The sequence below is a fragment of the Ranitomeya variabilis genome, chromosome 3 (assembly GCF_051348905.1).
Source record: "Ranitomeya variabilis isolate aRanVar5 chromosome 3, aRanVar5.hap1, whole genome shotgun sequence".
Taxonomy (NCBI): domain Eukaryota; kingdom Metazoa; phylum Chordata; class Amphibia; order Anura; family Dendrobatidae; genus Ranitomeya; species Ranitomeya variabilis.
The window spans coordinates 4,723,102-4,741,510 of NC_135234.1; the positions used below are offsets into that span (position 1 = coordinate 4,723,102).

The 18,409-nt window shown below is 45.6% G+C and overlaps 1 protein-coding gene across 1 annotated transcript in view; it reads right to left on the reverse strand.

Moving 5' to 3' along the window:
- Positions 1 to 512: 512 nt before the first annotated feature.
- LOC143814893 (uncharacterized) overlaps positions 513 to 18,409 on the reverse strand; it is a 748,367-nt gene continuing 730,470 nt past the window's right edge. Inside the window, exons 26-28 of the mRNA XM_077293561.1 lie at positions 7,253 to 7,350; positions 6,964 to 7,054; positions 513 to 2,109 (exon numbers count right to left, since the gene is read on the reverse strand). Of these exons, the coding sequence (XP_077149676.1) occupies positions 845 to 2,109; positions 6,964 to 7,054; positions 7,253 to 7,350 (1,454 nt within the window). The 3' untranslated portion in view covers positions 513 to 844. The remainder of the gene's footprint in view (positions 2,110 to 6,963; positions 7,055 to 7,252; positions 7,351 to 18,409) is intronic.

Genomic DNA, 18,409 nt, shown 5'->3' on the forward strand with positions numbered 1-18,409 from the left:
CACACACGGCTCCACTCCGTACAGCTCGTACACACACGGCTCCGCTCCGTACACCTCATACACACGGCTCCGCTCCGTACACCTCGTACACACACGGCTCCGCTCCGTACACCTCGTACACACACGGCTCCGCTCCGTACACTTGGTACACACGGCTCCGCTCCGTACACCTCGTACACACGGCTCCGCTCCATCCACACTGTAAACCCCTCCTCCCACACATCAACTTCCCCTCAGCCGGCACCATGACAACCAGCAGAGTCCTGCACACGCTGAGGGCCTGATCATGTGACCCTGACTCCTCCCCTCCGGTGACCTCATCACAGGTCCTGTGCGCACAGAGCAGCCATATATGTGGAGGCGGCTCTGCAGGTGGAGGTAAGTGCTGCAGGTTCTCCATTGTGGAGGGGGAGGGGGACATTAACCCCTTCAGCGCTAAGACTCTTTTGATAGTTTTGTTGCCACTTTATAAGAACCATGACGTTGTTGTTCTGTTTCCTGTAATAGATACATATGACCCAACTATGGAGGACAGGAAGTGAGGGAGCGGAGTGTTCTCCTAGTACAGGGCCCCTTTCTTATCCCCCCCACAGTATAATGTTCCCACAGTGTGTAAGAAGGCTAATGGATGGTTAGAATACCATTGGAAACCCTTGTGCAAGTATGTTAGCACAGCTGAAAACAGTTTGGCTGATTAGAGAACCTATAACCTATAACCTTTGAGAAGATTTTCAGTACAAATTTTCCAGCATTAGGAACATGAAAAAGGCTTCTCCCGTCTGTGACTTTTCTGATGTTTATTAAGAGTTGATTTACAAGTAAAACATTTTCCACATTAAGAAGATCAAAAAGGCTTCTTCCTTGTGTGAATTCTCTGATGTCTAACAAGATTTGTTTTATCTAGAAAACATTTCCCACATTCTAAACATGAAAAAGGCTTCTCCCCTGTGTGAATTCTCTGATGTTTAACAAGAGTTGATTTATCTAGAAAACATTTCCCACATTCTGAACATGAAAAAGGCTTCTCCCCTGTGTGGATTCTCTGGTGGCTATCAAGATAGGCTTTCCAGTTAAAACATTTCCCACATTCTGAACATGAAAAAGGCTTCTCCCCTGTGTGAGTTCTCTGGTGTTTAACAAGAATTGATTTCCATAAAAAACATTTCCCACATTCCGAACATGAAAAAGGCTTCTCCCCTGTGTGGATTCTCTGGTGACTATCAAGATAGGCTTTCCGGTTAAAACATTTCCCACATTCTGAGCATGAAAAAGGCTTCTCCCCTGTATGAATTCTCTGATGTTTAATAAGAGTTGATTTCTCTGAAAAACATTTCCCACATTCTGAACATGAAAAAGGTTTCTCCCCTGTGTGAGTTCTCTGGTGTTTAACAAGAAGTGATTTCCATGAAAAACATTTCCCACATTCTGAACATGAAAAAGGTTTCTCTCCTGTGTGAGTTCTCTGGTGTGTAACAAGATGCTCTTTCCGGCTAAAACATTTTCCACATTCTGCACATGAAAAAGGCTTCTCCCCTGTGTGGAATCTCAGGTGCTTAACAAGATCTGATTTTTGGTTAAAACGTTTCCAACATTCTGAACATGAAAAAGGCAACTCCCCTGTGTGAATTCTCTGGTGCGTAACCAAGTCTGATTTCTGGTTAAAATATTTCCCACATTCTGAACATGAACATGGCTTCTCCCCTGTGTGGGTTCTCTGGTGTCTAAGAAGATGTGATTTATGGTTAAAACATCTCCCACATTTGGAACAAGAAAATCTATTCTCTGCTGTGTATATTTTTTGATGTTTAAGAAAAGACTTTTCAAGGGGAAAACTATTTCCATATTCTAAATGTGAAAATGTCTTGTTTCCTTTAGGAGCAGATTGTTTTTTAATGTCTGTTTTGTGACTATGATTTTCCTTAGTAGTCGGTAATGAATCAGAAGAAAGGTCCTGTTTTAAAGAATCAGATGACAGATCTTTGTTGTGAAGGTATGATGGTATATCTTGAGCAATGGAATTCACTCCAGTTGTATCCTGTAGGATCTCAAGATCATGTGATTTAAAAATTGAAGATGTCAGTTCTCCTTCTGATCTCCTGGTACAATTATCTGCCAAGAATGAAACCAATAATTTTTTTTTTTAATACAATATCCTTGAATTTTATATTTTTGAACATTTCTACTTAAGATGTGCAAAAAATTACAAGTTATGTAAAAATATTGAATTATCCAAGACAATGACAGTTCACAGTCTAATAGAAATCCTCATAGCATGAACCAGTGGAGCGTGGTGTTAAACTGTTTGTTCTTTCTGCCCCCCAAATATGGAACAAAAAGCCACCAAAAATGTTATGTAGGTGAAAATAATACCAATAAAAACTTCTACTCATCTCACAAAAAACAAGTCTCCACTCAGGTCCATCATCTGTAAATTGAAAAACAGAGGTTTCCACATTATTAGTGGCTCAAAGGGTCCTGAAAAGCAACATGGCTTCTGTAATCCAATCCATCAATATCACCTCTCCCGAAATCAAATCTCCCCCTCGCTTCTGAGCCCTGCAGTGCGCCCAAACCACATTTAGCATCCATGTGTTTGGCATAACTATAGTGAGAAGAACCAACTTAATTCACAGTGTGTGTCTCCTGCAGCACAATCTGAGCACTATGTGTTGGGTAATAAAACGGCAAATGTGCAATTTTCACTCTCCAACATCCACTGCATGCTACTTTCCAGAAAGTGTCTGTCGAGTAAAAATATTCCCTACTTCTAAAGATTAATTCATTCAGGGTTATAATTTCCAAAATAGAATCACTTTATGGGGATTTCTACTGCTCTGGTTTTCTGCCCTTTTGTCATATTAGGGCTTCTGCAAATAGTGTTCCTTCTCTTCTGGGATCTGCTCCTGCAACATCTGCTTATGTCACTCGGAGCTGCATTATTCATTCTGCAGGTGGCGCTGGTAATGGAGGAGACATGGGAGCCAGAAGACCTGGGAGGCAAAAGGTCTGTCCAGCCAATATGATTAAGGTGCCTGGGACCAGTAGTATCATCCAGTCTGGCAGTATGGGTGTATGTGCTGTACAGCTGAAGTAATCTGTCCCCTGCTTCAGTCAATTGGAAAGCACCACACCCTACTAAAGCATATTGTCGGAAGCTGCCAGATACAGCCTCGTTCTCCTCTGGTTCAGTCCTCTGTGCTCAGCTCCCGGCTGGTATATTTGTTTCCTGTTGTGACCCTGGCCCATTTACTGAATAAATACATACCAAGTGATAAAGCCTTCCTAATACCCTGTCTGATGACAAATGCACACTTAGCAGGATGCAGCAGGCCTCCACTGATAAAGGCTAGGTGCGGCACGAGTGCAAACTACCTGATAAAAACAACCACCCCTATCCTCCAAACATTGCAGGGGTTGGCTGCCTAGTAGAAAAAATGCACATTGATACGACTCACATAGGACGCCAGTCACACTGATAGGTGTGGTGCACAGTGTCTGGTATGCAACCTATTAATGACGCCCCTTGTATTAACAGGCGGGCTGCCCAGCACTATAATATGCAGCACACGGTGACAAACGCCCCCCCAAAAAAAACCTAACCAACATAAAAAGGCCTGGCCACATCCTGCAAAAAAGGATATGATATAGTGCAAAAAAATGTATGCATATGATAAACACATACACTATATGAGGTATTGGTTTATTATTTTGGCCAAAACAAAGTAAGCCCGCAACCCAACTATATCATATCCTTTTTTGCAGGATGTGGCCAGGCCTCTTTATGTTGGTTAGGTTTTTTTTGGGGGGCGTCTGTCACCGTGTGCTGCATATTATAGTGCTGGGCAGCCCGCCTGTTAATACAAGGGGCGTCATTAATAGGTTGCATACCAGACACTGTGCACCACACCTATCAGTGTGACTGGCGTCCTATGTGAGTCGTATCAATGTGCATTTTTTCTACTAGGCAGCCAACCCCTGCAATGTTTGGAGGATAGGGGTGGTTGTTTTTATCAGGTAGTTTGCACTCGTGCCGCACCTAGCCTTTATCAGTGGAGGCCTGCTGCATCCTGCTAAGTGTGCATTTGTCATCAGACAGGGTATTAGGAAGGCTTTATCACTTGGTATGTATTTTTTCTGAGTTTTTTTCTATGTTAGCTGTTTTACCATTTACTGAATACTTTTGCATCTTTTGATTTTGCATTCTCCCTGTCCTCGTGGTTCTGACCCAGCTTTCTATTATTCTTGCCATCTCATGCCACACTACAACGGGTAACACTGTAGGAAAGCCTCTGTGTAAGTCCACATCCTTTTAGAGAGGTTAAAGGGTGTCTATTCACGGTGGTCATCTTTTGAACTTCCAGGTGACCATGAACAGTGCTCCCAATACATTGCGTCTCCAAACTTATCCAGAAAGATCTGCATTCAAATAGCAAAATGGCGCTCCTTCCCTTCTTAACATGTCATGCGCCCAGGCAGTAGTGTGCAACCATACATAGGGTATTGTCAAATTCAAGAGAAGTTTGAAAATAATTTTTTGAGGTTCATTTGTTTCCTATTATCCTTTATGAAGGATTCTAAAGTTATCACCACAAAAAGTGACACAGGTCAGATTTGAAAAATGGGGCCTGATTAGGAACACAAAACTGGGTGCGGGAAGTGGATAAATCAGAGTATTTATGACATTAACTACTGTAGTGAAAAACTGACTATAGACAACAACACATCTACTGAAATGATCAAACTCAACAGTCTTTATCAGTAAAAAATGAGTAGTGGAGGAGCCTCTCTGGGGTAATTAGAGGATGTGGCTCGGTGGCTCTTGGCAATATCAACTATTGTAAGGGCCAATATTTTCTGGCAGATGAGTTTCTTGAAGAAATATTAGACATTTAAAAGAGAACTTTTTATAATATTGTAGAGTTGAGGTGTCTTAAATTTAGATCTCAGGCATTTGGAAGAGGTAATGGAGACCGTTTATTAAAGACTATCAGGGAGTTACAGACTCATGTAAGTGAGGCAGGCTGATCCCACCACAATCAAACAGAATGAACCTGTAAAAAAAAGATATAGAATAAAAATACAAGTTAGATGTCCAACAAGAACGTATGTATGAGGGGAGAACTCCCATACTAAACCGGAGTTGCACTCATTTGTAGTGGTCCATTGGAGACAGTATGAATCCTGAGCAGAAGAGTAGAGAAAGTATTAGCGCCCCGTCACGATAATGTAAAATACCATGGTCTGAGGGATTTTTGCAGATGTGACCATGGTCCTAGATACACACTGCAGCTTCGACCCCCCTTCTCTCTCCCCCCTCTGCACTCGCACATACCACAAACAATGCCCTATGGCAGATACACTGTGCAACTTGATACTAATGTGTGAGCAGGGTGTGGCTTTTAAAATGCAGATGACCAATCCCCTCTAGCCACTCGTTCCCCCTCTCTTCTCACTCAGGAATGACTTTGTTAGATGGACTCCAAAACGTAAATTCTGAAGAGAGGGTGCATATCATTACTCAGCCCACTTAGTGATGTCACGACCAGAGGGCATACCTTTTACGCCTGCTGAGTAGCGGTTTAGTCTTGGTCCAGGAAGCGAGCCAACGCCAGCTTGGTAAAGCTGTGCTAAATGCACAATGGATGTATCTCCTGAGCACACGGCCACCATGCTGTAAGTGCGATTGGGAAGCTTTCTGGGGACGGCGGCGTTGTTAATTATTGTTCCCGTCTGAGTGGGAGTAGTTATATCGCCCTCACTGCAGTGTGACCATTAGCCAGTACATAGCAGGCAGACTTTATGGCGACTAATTACCCTAGGTGCTGTACCTATCCTGACCTGAGGGTAAGGGGGGCGCCAGAGAGCTGCAAGTTCCAAGCCGGAACTGGGAAGTGGGATATAGATAAATCTCCTTCAGAAGGAACCAGGGGCAACCAAACCACCCCGGTTCGTGACAAATTGGTGTGAGTGGTGGGGATGATAAAGATATCCTTCCCGGGATCCCTCACATATACGCTGGGATCAGTGACATATTGTTGGCAGCACGGTGTGAACGTGACAGCCCCCATTTCAGGAGAGAGTGTGCAGGAATCTGAATTTCTTAGGATCGAAACCATAATGGAATTTATGACATGGAGTGAATCCATGAAACCAGGATAAGGGAAACTCTGTTATTGTACAGAAATTCACACTTGGCCTCACTGCACATTTAATGTTGTCGATCATAAAAGTGAAGTTTGGCCAGATAGACTGGACCTGGCCTTGTAGGGACCATATGATCACATTCAGCAGCACAGAATAATAATAATCTATATTCTCATATAGCGCTAACATATTCCGTGGCGCTTTACAGTTTGCACACATTATCATCACTGTCCCCGATAGGGAATTTAGATTGTGAAACCCCATCAGTATGTCGTCTTTGGAATGTGGGAGGAAACCAGAGAACCCGGAGGAAACCCACGAAACACGGGGAGAACATACAAACTCCTTGCAGATGTTGTCCTTGGTGGGATTTGAACCCAGGACTCCAGCGCTGCAAGCCCAGAAGGGAGAGAAGGCAGATTCATCCGATAAGATATCAGGAATCTAGGAAGGGAACAGCATCATTATTCTCCGCTTTCTCTTCTCATGAAAATGATTTTCTTCAAGTGATTTTCTATCTTGTCAGCACATTCTACGTACGCTGTTATTTTATTTTGTAGTTTACAGATCTGGGCAGGTAACGATCAGAGTCTTCTAATCCCAGGGGGTAGGTGGATCCTTCAGGTTGTAAGTTCTATAGAAGGGATTCAAAGCCCAAATTCATTTGAACAGTTTTGGGTGGAGGAGAATGTTGTGGTCTAGAGGTAAAATGGTGATCACACGATTGTGATACGTTCGGACTACACCACCGATAAAGCAGCCACAGCCGGGGACCGAGAAGAATCTGTGACTTCTCTGCATTTAGTGGTCACTACTCACCTGGGTAGCCATATGTAGGAATCTCCTCTTTACACCGCTCATCCCCCCTCACATATGTCTCTGTAGTATTATTATGGGTCAGATCTTCACCCTGAAACAAATATTGTAAAAGTCACCGACAGATGGAGAAGTCCCATCTATGATCAGCTCTAATCCTGCCATCTCCACCGTTCTCATCACACAAGTATAAAACATATAATACTGGTGGATAAAACAAGACTGAGCACAAGACCTTCACCGGCGTCTACACATCATAGGGGAGATCTCCTGACACCTTCTCTCCATCTACCTGATGGTCCTGAGGAGCACTGGGATCTTCTTGGTTACAGTCCTGTGGAAGAAGAGGACGGGGACATCTCTCTGGTGTTGTCCTCTTACTGGATAGATCTGGAGGAAACACATACAGGGAGTGAATTCATTCTTTACATACAGATAATTATAGGCCGTGTGTATTTAGTCCTGTCTATTACCTGGAGATGTGAGGGGCTGGGGAACCTCCATTATGACGTTCTTGTACAGATCTCTGTGTCCTTCTAAATACTCCCACTCCTCCATGGAGAAATAGACAGCGACATCCTGACACCTTATAGGAACCTGACACATACAATGATACCGTCATCCCCCGATCCCTTCATAGTGTTACTGTATAATGTCCCAGCATTCCCAGCAGTGTCACCTCTCCAGTCAGCAGCTCAATCATCTTGTAGGTGAGATCTAGGATCTTCTGGTCATTGATGTCCTCATGGATCAGGGGGTGAGGTGGAGGCCCCGTGATTGGGCTCAGGGGTCTTCCCCATCCCTCAGACACAGGGTCCTGACAGCGATCACTAGAGGTCTTCTTCACCACTGTGTAATCCTGGTAATGGAGAGACACATTAATAAATCTCACTGCAGACATTTCCAGAGTCCTCACCTCTCCAGTTCTGTCCATCTGTTATTCCCATAGATAAGAATGATGTAATGTGACGTCATCAGAATCTCTCACCTCTCCAGTAAGCCGGAAGAGGATCTCTAGGGTGAGGTGTAATAACCTCTCCGCCATCTTGTCTCTGTCCATATCCATCACTGATGGGTAAATCAGGAAAATCCTCTTCTGTAGAAGATCTTCACTGAGAGGATCCGATATTGTAGAGACCTGAATGAGAAGATGAGCCGATGTAACATCATAAGAATCCTGTGTAATAATACAATTACTGGAGATAATAAGGAAACATATGAGGAGATTTATTATCTTACAGTATTTAGTTTCCCTCTTTACATCTACTAATAAATCCTATATATTTAGGCCACAGACAACAAGCAGTTTCCTCCTCGGAGTCGGCAGCTGAATACGTTTCTCATAGACTCATCTTCCATAACGCTAATTCTCGTCTCATTTACCGACCCTGGAATCGGCATTAGCAATACTGCAGGAGATATTCATTACACGTGACAGGAGAAATAACTACTTCATGATGAGGACGACATCTTCATCTAGTCACTGACTCCATATATATATAAAAATTATATATATATATATATATATATATATATATATATATATATATATATCTCTAATATATAACGCTGAATGTGTGTATGTATGTATGTATGTATGTGTGTATGTGTGTATGTGTGTATGTATGTGTGTATGTGTGTGTGTATGTATGTCCGGGATTGGCATCTGAACCGTCGCAGCTACAGGCACAAAATTTTGCACAGTCACACGTCTGGACCCCGAGAGCGTCATAGGCTATGTTGTGAGGTGAAATTTTAACCCCACGCTTTCCAATTCACCAAACAATTTTGCCCCTATCTACATAATGGGGAAAAAGTGAAAGGAAAAGTGTTGGAGGCAAATTAACAGCTGCCAGATGTGAACAAGGGGGACTTAAAGAGTGAGAGTGATGGCGCCAAAGAGTATATACTGTACAGTTGCTAAGGTGGGGCCCCGACATGGGATACTCACCACACCACCACGGGGATATGAACACACACACAAAATGCGCCACACACTACCACGTGCTCGAACACATATACCACCCTCAGCACACATTTCACCACACATACACCAACCTCGCCACATAAAAGTCAAAACACAAAAGTCACCGCTCAAAACTCGCCACGCGCAAAACTCTCCACATGCAAAACTCGCCACACGTGCAAAACTCACCTCATGGAAAACTCGCCACACGCAAAACTTGCACACGCGGAAAAATTGACACATGCACAAAAGTTGCAACACATGCAAAAGTTGCCTCACACAAAACTTGCACATACTCAAAAGGCACCACACATAAAACTCGCCACGCGCAAAACTCGCCATGCGCAAAACTTGCTGCACACAACTTGCTACACTAACCTGTCACATGCAACTCAACACACAAAAAGTTGCTACACGCATGTCGCCACACAAAACTCATCTCACAAAAGTCGCTACATGCATGTCGCCACACGCAACTCAACACACACAACTTGACACACGAAACTCGCCCTAAAACACACACAAGTCTGGTATTATCCTTCAAAAATAAAAATCTGATTAATAAGCTGAAAAACTACAAGAGCAACAAATGTACCATATAGGAATCCGGCAGCTGTCAGTCACATGACCTGTCTATTATGTGTATGTGTGAGCTAATATATACTGCCAGGGGGTGGGCTTACTGTTGGCTGGGGATTTATCAGGCTGCCAATTTAGCTTACAAATACTGAGGTAAAAATACTGACCAAATAACGTGTGAATGAGGTCTAATACAGGAGGAGATGACATACAGATATATACTATATACAGGAGGAGATGACACACAGATATATACTATATACAGGAGGAGATGACACACAGGTATATACTATTTACAGGGGAGATGACACACAGGTATATACTATATACAGGAGGAGATGACACACAGATATATACTATATACAGGAGAGATGACACACAGGTATATACTATATAGAGGAGGAGATGACATACAGGTACATACTACATACAGGAGATGACATACAGGTATATACTATATACAGGAGGAGATGACACACAGGTATATACTATATACAGGAGCAGATTACCTACAGGTATATATATACAGGAGGAGATGACATACAGGTATATGCTATGTATAGGAGGAGATGACATACAGGTATATACTATATACAGGAGGAGATTACATACAGGTATATACTATATATAGGAGGAGATGACACACAGCAGGTATATACTATATACAGGGCAGATGACATACAGGTATATACTATATACAGGAAATGACATACAGGTGTATACTATATATAAGGGAGATGACAAACATGTATATACTGAGGTGAAAATGAGAGGTGTGAGGTGAAAATGAAAAGGTGTGAGTGCAAAATGAGAGGAGTGAGGGAAAATAGTGGAGTGATCGGAAAATGACAGATGTGAGGTCGAAATGACAAGTGTTAGGGGGGAATGAGAGGAGTGAGGGGGAAAATGAGAGGAGTGAGGGGGAAAATGAGAGGAGTGAGGGGGAAAATGAGAGGAGTGAGGGGGAAAATGAGAGGAGTGAGGGGGAAAATGAGAGGAGTGAGGGAGAAAATGAGAGGTGTGAGGGAGAAAATGAGAGATGTGAGGGGGAAAATGAAAGATGTGATGGGGAAAATGAGAGGCGTGATGGGAAAATAAGAGAAGTGAGGTGCTATAACTAACCACAGATATTTACTATGCCCAGGCAACGCCGGGCTCTTCAGCTAGTATATATATATATATATATATTTATAGTCATATCTCCCGACTCTGCAGACTGCATGCTGCCATTGTACTTAGCAGGCCCGGACCAGATGGTATGATGATGGTATGCGTAGAGCCGCAGCGTCAAACACGCAGCGTCCAGATGTTACAGCATAGTGGAGGGGATTTCATGAAATCCCGTCTCCACTATGCGGTAAAACACGCAGGAGGCAGACCTGCGTAAACGGACATGCGGTGCGACTTTTCAGAACGCAGCATGTCTGTTTACAATGCGACTCGCCACGTCGCCAGGCAGTAAATTTACCATAGACTATCATTAGATGCGATAAAACCGCATCTGATGATTAGTCACATGCGTAGAAACTGCGTACACGCAGCTTTCTACGCATGTGTGCCGGCTCACCTGCCCCGCCGCCAGAAGTCCTTCGTCCACAGCAGTTCTCGCGATAACTTATCTTATCGCAAGAACTGCCGTGCACGTGACCGGGACTTATCTCCAGTCACTAGTCTGGTTCTCACAAACAGCTGATTGTGAGAACGCTGCAGTGTAGGTGATCGCTGGAGAGTTATCTCCAGCGATCATCTACAGGCTCTGCTACATCTGGATGTCAAGCACCCAGATGTAGCAGAGCTGGATTCGTCTAGACTGTGTGCACATACAACACACAACATACACCATGCAACATATGACATGCAACATGCGACATACAACGTGCACCATGCGACATACAACGTGCACCATGCGACATACAACGTGCACCATGCGACATACAACGTGCACCATGCGACATACAACGTGCACCATGCGACATACAACGTGCACCATGCGACATACAACGTGCACCATGCGACATACAACGTGCACCATGCGACATGCACCATGCGACATGCACCATGTGACATGCGATATACAACATGCACCATGTGACATACAACATGCACCATGTGACATACAACATGCACCATGCTACATACAACATGCACCATGTGACAAACATGCAACATACAACATGCGATATACGACATGCACCATACAACACATACATACACTACATACATACATACAATATATTAAACAGAGTACATACTCACCATCACCTTTTCACCTTGATCCCCGAAGCCAGTGTGACCTGTAAAAAATATTAAAATAATAAACAAACACTATACTCCCTGAGTCCACAGATATCCAATTAAAACGAGTGTCCCAGGACGATCTCCCGTGAAGAGCAGCCACATATCAGCTGATGCGACCGCTCTCCAGGGGCTCCAGGAATACAATGACGGGAGGGAGGTATCCTTCAGCAATGTATTCCTACGCCCCTGTGAGAAATAGTCCCTAGTCTCACTTGTGGCACTGCTGTGTGGGAAAATTCCCACACAGCTTTTGCCATAAAGTGAGACCCTGAACTAAGGTAACCTCAGTGATACACAGCAGGAGCCATTGTCTCCTGTCAGTGTGTCACTGGAGGTCTATAGAGCAGTCACATCACACGATGTCACTGTTCTATAGGGGAGATAGTCATGGGACATTCGTTATTAATTGGACTACTGCGGACAGGTAGTATACGGTTGGTTTATTATTTCAATTTTTTGCAGGCGATCGAGTATGGTAAGTATGGTTAAATTAAGAATATTAAAATACTTTTTTCTGGCTGTGTCTTTATTTTTTTTAACCCTTTCCTACTATTGGATTAATAATGGATAGGCTTCTTATTGACATCTCTCCATTATTAATCTGGCTTAATGTCACCTTCCAATAGCAAGGTGACATTAACCCCTTATTACCCCATATCCCACCGCTACAGGGGAGTGGGAAGAGAGGGGCTAAGTGCCGGAATTGGCATCTTACAGATGCGCCATTTCTGGGGTGGCTGCGGACTGGTATTTGTAGCCGGGGGACCAATAACCATGCCCCTCTCTAGACTATGAATATCAGCCCGCAGCTGTCTGCGTAGCCTTTCTGGCAATAAAATATAAGGGGACCCCACGTCATTTTTTTTTTGGGGGGGGCCCCCTTAATTTAATAGCCAGTAAAGGCTAAGCATACAGCTGCGGGCTGATATTCATAGCCTGGGAGGGGCCATGGGTATTACCCCATTCCCAGGCTACACATATTGGCCCCCGGCCGTCGGCTTTCCCCCTCTGGCGCAGAAAATTGCGCGGGAGCCCACGACATTTTTTTCCCGTTTTTTTTTAAATTAAACGTTCATTAATAAACATCGGCCTTGCTATTACATATCTACTAGATGGTGGCCCGATTCTAATGCATTGGGGTATTCTAGAATATGTATGTAGTTTATTTACGAAGTGGTGTTTAAATCCCGCTACAATATCGCTGATTGGTCGCGGCCGGCCGGGCGCAAGCAATCAGCGAAGCGTGGTTTAAATCCCGTGCCAATTCGCGGCCGGATTGCACCTGTCGCTGATTGGTCGCGCCAGCCGCCCGCGACCAATCAGCGACGTGGGATTTCCGTTACAAACAGACCCTTAGACAATTATATATATACTAGATGGTGGCTCGATTTTAATGCATTGGGTATTCTAGAATAGTATGTATGTATGTACATCGCGCTGTGAGTGGGGGTTAAATTCCACGCCAATATCGCTGATTGGTTGTGGCCGGCCGCGTAGTATATAGCACAGCCATGTAGTATATAGCACAGCGATGTAGTATATGACACAGCCCACATAGTATATAGCACAGCCACGTAGTATATAGCACAGCGATGTAGTATATAACAGCCTATGCAGTATATAACACAACCACGTAGTATATAGCACAGCCCACGCAGTATACAGCACAGCCACTTAGTATATAGCACAGCAATGTAGTATATAGCACAGCCCACGTAGTATATAACACAGCCACGTAGTATAAAGCACAGCCCACGCAGTAGATAGCACAGCCACGTAGTATATAGCACAGCCACATAGTATATAGCACAGCCCACATAGTATATAACACAGCCACGTAGTATATAGCACAGCCCATGCAGTAGATAGCACAGCCACGTAGTATATAGCAGCCACGTAGTATATAGCACAGCCACGTAGTATATAGCACAACAATGTAGTATATAACACAGCCCACGTAGTATACAACACAGCCCACGTAGTATACAACACAGCCCACGTAGTATACAGCAGTGTGGGCACCATATCCCTGTGAAAAAAAGAATTAAAATAAAAAATAGTTATATACTCACTTTCCGTCGTCCACCGAAGCTGTCCCGCTCCTCCCGATGCTCTCGGCAGCTTCCGTTCCCAGAGATGCATTGCGAAATTACCCAGATGACTTAGCGGTCTCGCAATGCATCTCTGGGAACGGAAGCTGCCGAGAGCATCAGGAGGAGGGGGAAAGCTGCGGAGGCGACAGAAGGTCAGAATAGCATGATTTTTTATTTTTTTTTAATTATTTTTAACATTATCTTTTTACTATTGATGTTGCATAGGCATTTTTTTTGTAAATCTTTATTGAGCTTACAAAAACACACACAAATCCGCATGAAAAAAACGCATGAAAAACGCATCAAAAACGCAGGTGACCTGCCAGTGACCTCAGGTGCAGATTTTACCTGCATCAAATCCTGATCAAATCCTAATGCAATCCTAAACGTGGAAACATACCCTAAGAAGAACTTGATGAGATGTACTGTATATACATCAGATAGCAGGCACAACACTTTACGAATGCTTCTTCTGCGTTTTTCAGAGTCAGGAACTTTCCGGTTACATGTGGTGGTACATAACTTTTGTTACAAGCTACAACAGTCCAGCAAACCATTATGGGAAGTCCCATGTTAGGGCTAGCGGAACGCACCGAGTAAATATAGAGGTTTTATTATAATTGATGCGTTCGCAGCCCGGGGTCCACCGTGCAGGAGAACCTGCTGCTAGCAAACGGCAGAACTATATGGCGGTATGAGCTAACCCTGTTACTTCACAGAGTAGCCGAAACTCAAAGCACTGCGCCCTGTTAGACTTCAAAGTGGCACAGGCTAACTACTCAACTGAGAGCAGTCAGTGGTCATGCATGCAGACAAACTCCTCGCCGGAGGTGCCAGCATTCTAAGGGCTTATTTCAGCCAGGTCCCTGAACACAAACTCACATGACCACACTGGCACAAAGCACATAACATAGAACAATACTAGCGCATGGCCGTGCGGCCACGTGAGCCTTAAACAGTTGCAGCACGTACAGGACCGTCCTAGAAGGACCAATGAGAGGCTGCCACAGAACGTGAGCACCTACAGGACCTTCCTGAAGGACCAATGGCCTTAGCTGCAGTATCTAATCATTTGACCCTCGATCTCCACTGAGAGATCTTACTCTGGGCATGCTCAGAACGAGAAAAGCAGGACTTAGTCCCAGAAGCGTCTGCTTGCCGCTGCCCAGCACTGACTTCAATGGCAGAAGCAGGAAAAGCAGCAATAACTCTTTGCACAGAGTCAGACTGAGCGAGACGCTGGGACCGACGTCTCCGCTGAGCAGGCTCCACTACGGCAGAAGAATGGGAGACCGCAGCGGAGATGGCCCCTAGATTCCCCCTGTGCAGAGGCGGGAACTCGACCCCCAACATTACCCCCCCTCCTAGGGCCCCCCTTCTTCGGCCTCGCTACGTTCGAAGGCAGCAATGAGCTGCGGAGCCCAAATGTGCTCAGCAGGCTCCCAGGATCTATCCTCAGGACCGTAACCCTTCCAGTCCACCAAATATATTTTTTTGCCACGAACCACCTTGCACCCCAAAATAGCGTTCACCTCGTAATCGTCCGAAGACGAACCCGATGTCCCGGTAGACAACTCAGAAAACCGGGACATGTATACGGGCTTCAAGAGGGACACATGAAAGGTGTCGGTGATACCTAGGCGTGGAGGAAGGGCTAGACAGTAGACCACAGGATTAACCTGTTCGAGGACCTTGAAGGGACCCAAGTAGTGAGGTGCAAACTTAGTGGACTCAACACGCAGCCTGATGTTACAAGCGGAGAGCCACACTAAGTCGCCAGGAGCAAAGGGCGGAGCAGGGCGCCGATGTGCATCGGCGGAGGACCTCATTCTCTCCTTGGAGGCCCGGATGGCATCCTGAGTGTGGTCCCAAATGTCTCGTGCCTCCACTGCCCAGTCTGCCACCCTGGAGTCAGCAGAGGACACGGGCATAGGCACAGGAACCCGCGGATGTTGGCCGTAATTAAGGAGGAAAGGAGTCTGACCGGTGGAGTTGGCTACAGCGTTGTTAAGAGCAAACTCAGCCCACAGTAACAAGGATGCTCAGTCATCCTGCCTGGCAGAAACAAAATGTCGTAAACAAGTGACCAGAGTCTGATTGGCCCTCTCAACCAACCCATTCGTCTCGGGATGATAAGCCGAGGAGAGATTTAACTCAATACTGAGTAGACGACAAAGCTCCCTCCAGAATCGAGACGCAAACTGGGGACCCCGATCACTGACAATCTTGTCCGGCATACCGTGTAAGCAAAAGATATGCTTGATGAACAAGGCTGCCAGAGCCCGTGCAGAAGGTAGCCGTGGAAGAGGCACCAAATGAACCATTTTAAAAAAATGGTCGGTGATCACCCAGATAATGGTGCAGTTACGAGACTTGGGTAAGCCCACCACAAAGTCCATCCCGACCATCTCCCAGGGCCTGTCCGCCACCGGCAGAGGGTAAAGCAACCCAGCTGGCCGTTGCCAAGGGGACTTGTTCTTGGCGCAAGAGACACACGCCCGAACATAGTCTGCGACATCACGACCCATATGCGGCCACCAGTACGTCCTCGCCAGTAACTCAGATGTCCTTTTGGAACCAAAATGTCCACCCACCCTGGATGAGTGTGCCCAAGAGAGAACCTCCGGTCGCAAACTGGATGGTACAAAAGTCTTGCCCGGAGGCACAGACTCTAGCGAAACCGGGGCCACAGTTCTCAGGCTCTCAGTGGGGACAATAGGCCGAGGCTCCTCTTCCTCCTCCACAGATGACGCAACAGAGCGAGAGAGAGCGTCGGCACGAATGTTCTCCTCCCCAGAAAGAAAATGGAGGGTGAAATGAAACCGGGAGAAGAACAAGGACCATCTGGCCTGGCGCGAATTTAACCGCTGGGCCGTCTGCAGGTACACCAAATTTTTATGATCTGTGAAGACTTGGAAGGGAAAACGAGCTCCCTCCAAGAGATGTCTCCACTCCGAGAAAGCCAACTTCATGGCTAGCAACTCCCTGTCCCCGATGGAATTCCTCTCTGCTGGTGAGAAGGTCTTAGAAAAGAAGAAGCAAGGATGCTTCCGACCTTGAGCATCCTTTTGGAAGAGGACTACTCCAGGACCAACAGATGAGGCATCCACCTCCATGATAAAAGGCTTATCTACATTGGGGCGATGTAGGATGGGAGCGCTAGCGAAGTGTGACTTTATGGAGTTAAAGGCCTTGGAGACCTCCTCAGACCACAATTTGGGATTTGCTCCCTTCTTGGTGAGGGCAACCAAGGGACCTACCAAAGTTGAGAAGTGCGGAATGAACTGGCGATAATTAATGAACCCCATAAAGTGCTGCACCGCTTTAAGAGAATGGGGTTCCTGACAGTCCATCACAGCCTGTAGTTTGGCAGGATCCATAGCCAATCCCTGGGCGGAGATGATATAGCCTATGAAAGGTAAGGACTCCTGCTCGAACATACACTTCTCCAACTTGGCAATAGAGGTAGTTTGCCCGTTGGAGGTCGAAGACTTTGCAAACATCTCTCCGGTGGGAGTCAATATCTGGAGAGTAGATGAGAATATCATCCAGATAGACTACGACCGAGGTGGAGAGCATATCCCGGAAGATGTCGCTCACAAAGTTTTGGAAAACGGCTGGGGCATTACAGAGCCCGAAGGGCATCACCAGATATTCATAGTGCCCATCCCTGGTGTTAAAAGCTGTCTTCCATTCGTCCGCCTCACGGATGCGAATCAGGTTGTAAGCACCCCGCAGATCTAATTTAGTAAATACGCTTGCTCCCCGAAGCCTATCGAAGAGCTCAGATATCAAGCGCAAAGGATACTTATTCTTAACGGTGATGGCGTTAAGACCCCTGTAATCTATGCATGGACGCAGTTCCCCATTCTTCTTCTGCACGAAGAAGAACCCAGCCCCAACAGGTGACACTGACTTCCTGATGAACCCTCTTGCCAGATTCTCTTGAATGTACTGAGACATTGCCTCCGTCTCCGGGAGAGATAACGGATAGACTCGACCCCGGGGAGGCTCAGCACCAGGCAAGAGGTCAATAGGACAGTCATAGGGGCGATGGGGCGGAAGGGTCTCCGCCGCCTTTTTGGAGAACACGTCCGCATAAGACCAATATTGCTTGGGGAGAGAGGATAGATCTGCGGGTACCTCTGTAGTAGCAACCTGAACGCACTCCCTCTGACACCTACCCCCACAAGATTCACCCCATCCCAAAATTCTGCCTGAGGACCACTCGATATGAGGAGAGTGGTACCGTAGCCAAGGTATCCCCAACAGGACCTCATGAATTCCCTCAGGAATGACGAGCAGAGATATTATCTCCTGATGGGATGGCGACATGGACAGAGTAAAAGGGATGGTCTGGTGTGTTATCTGTGATGGCAGTGTCGACCCATTCACCACTCGTACCGTTACTGGTTGAGCTAGCATAACCAGGGGTATTGCGTGACGTTGGGCGAAGGCAGAAGACATAAAATTGCCCTCCGCCCCAGAATGCACGTAGAGCTCTACCGAGTGG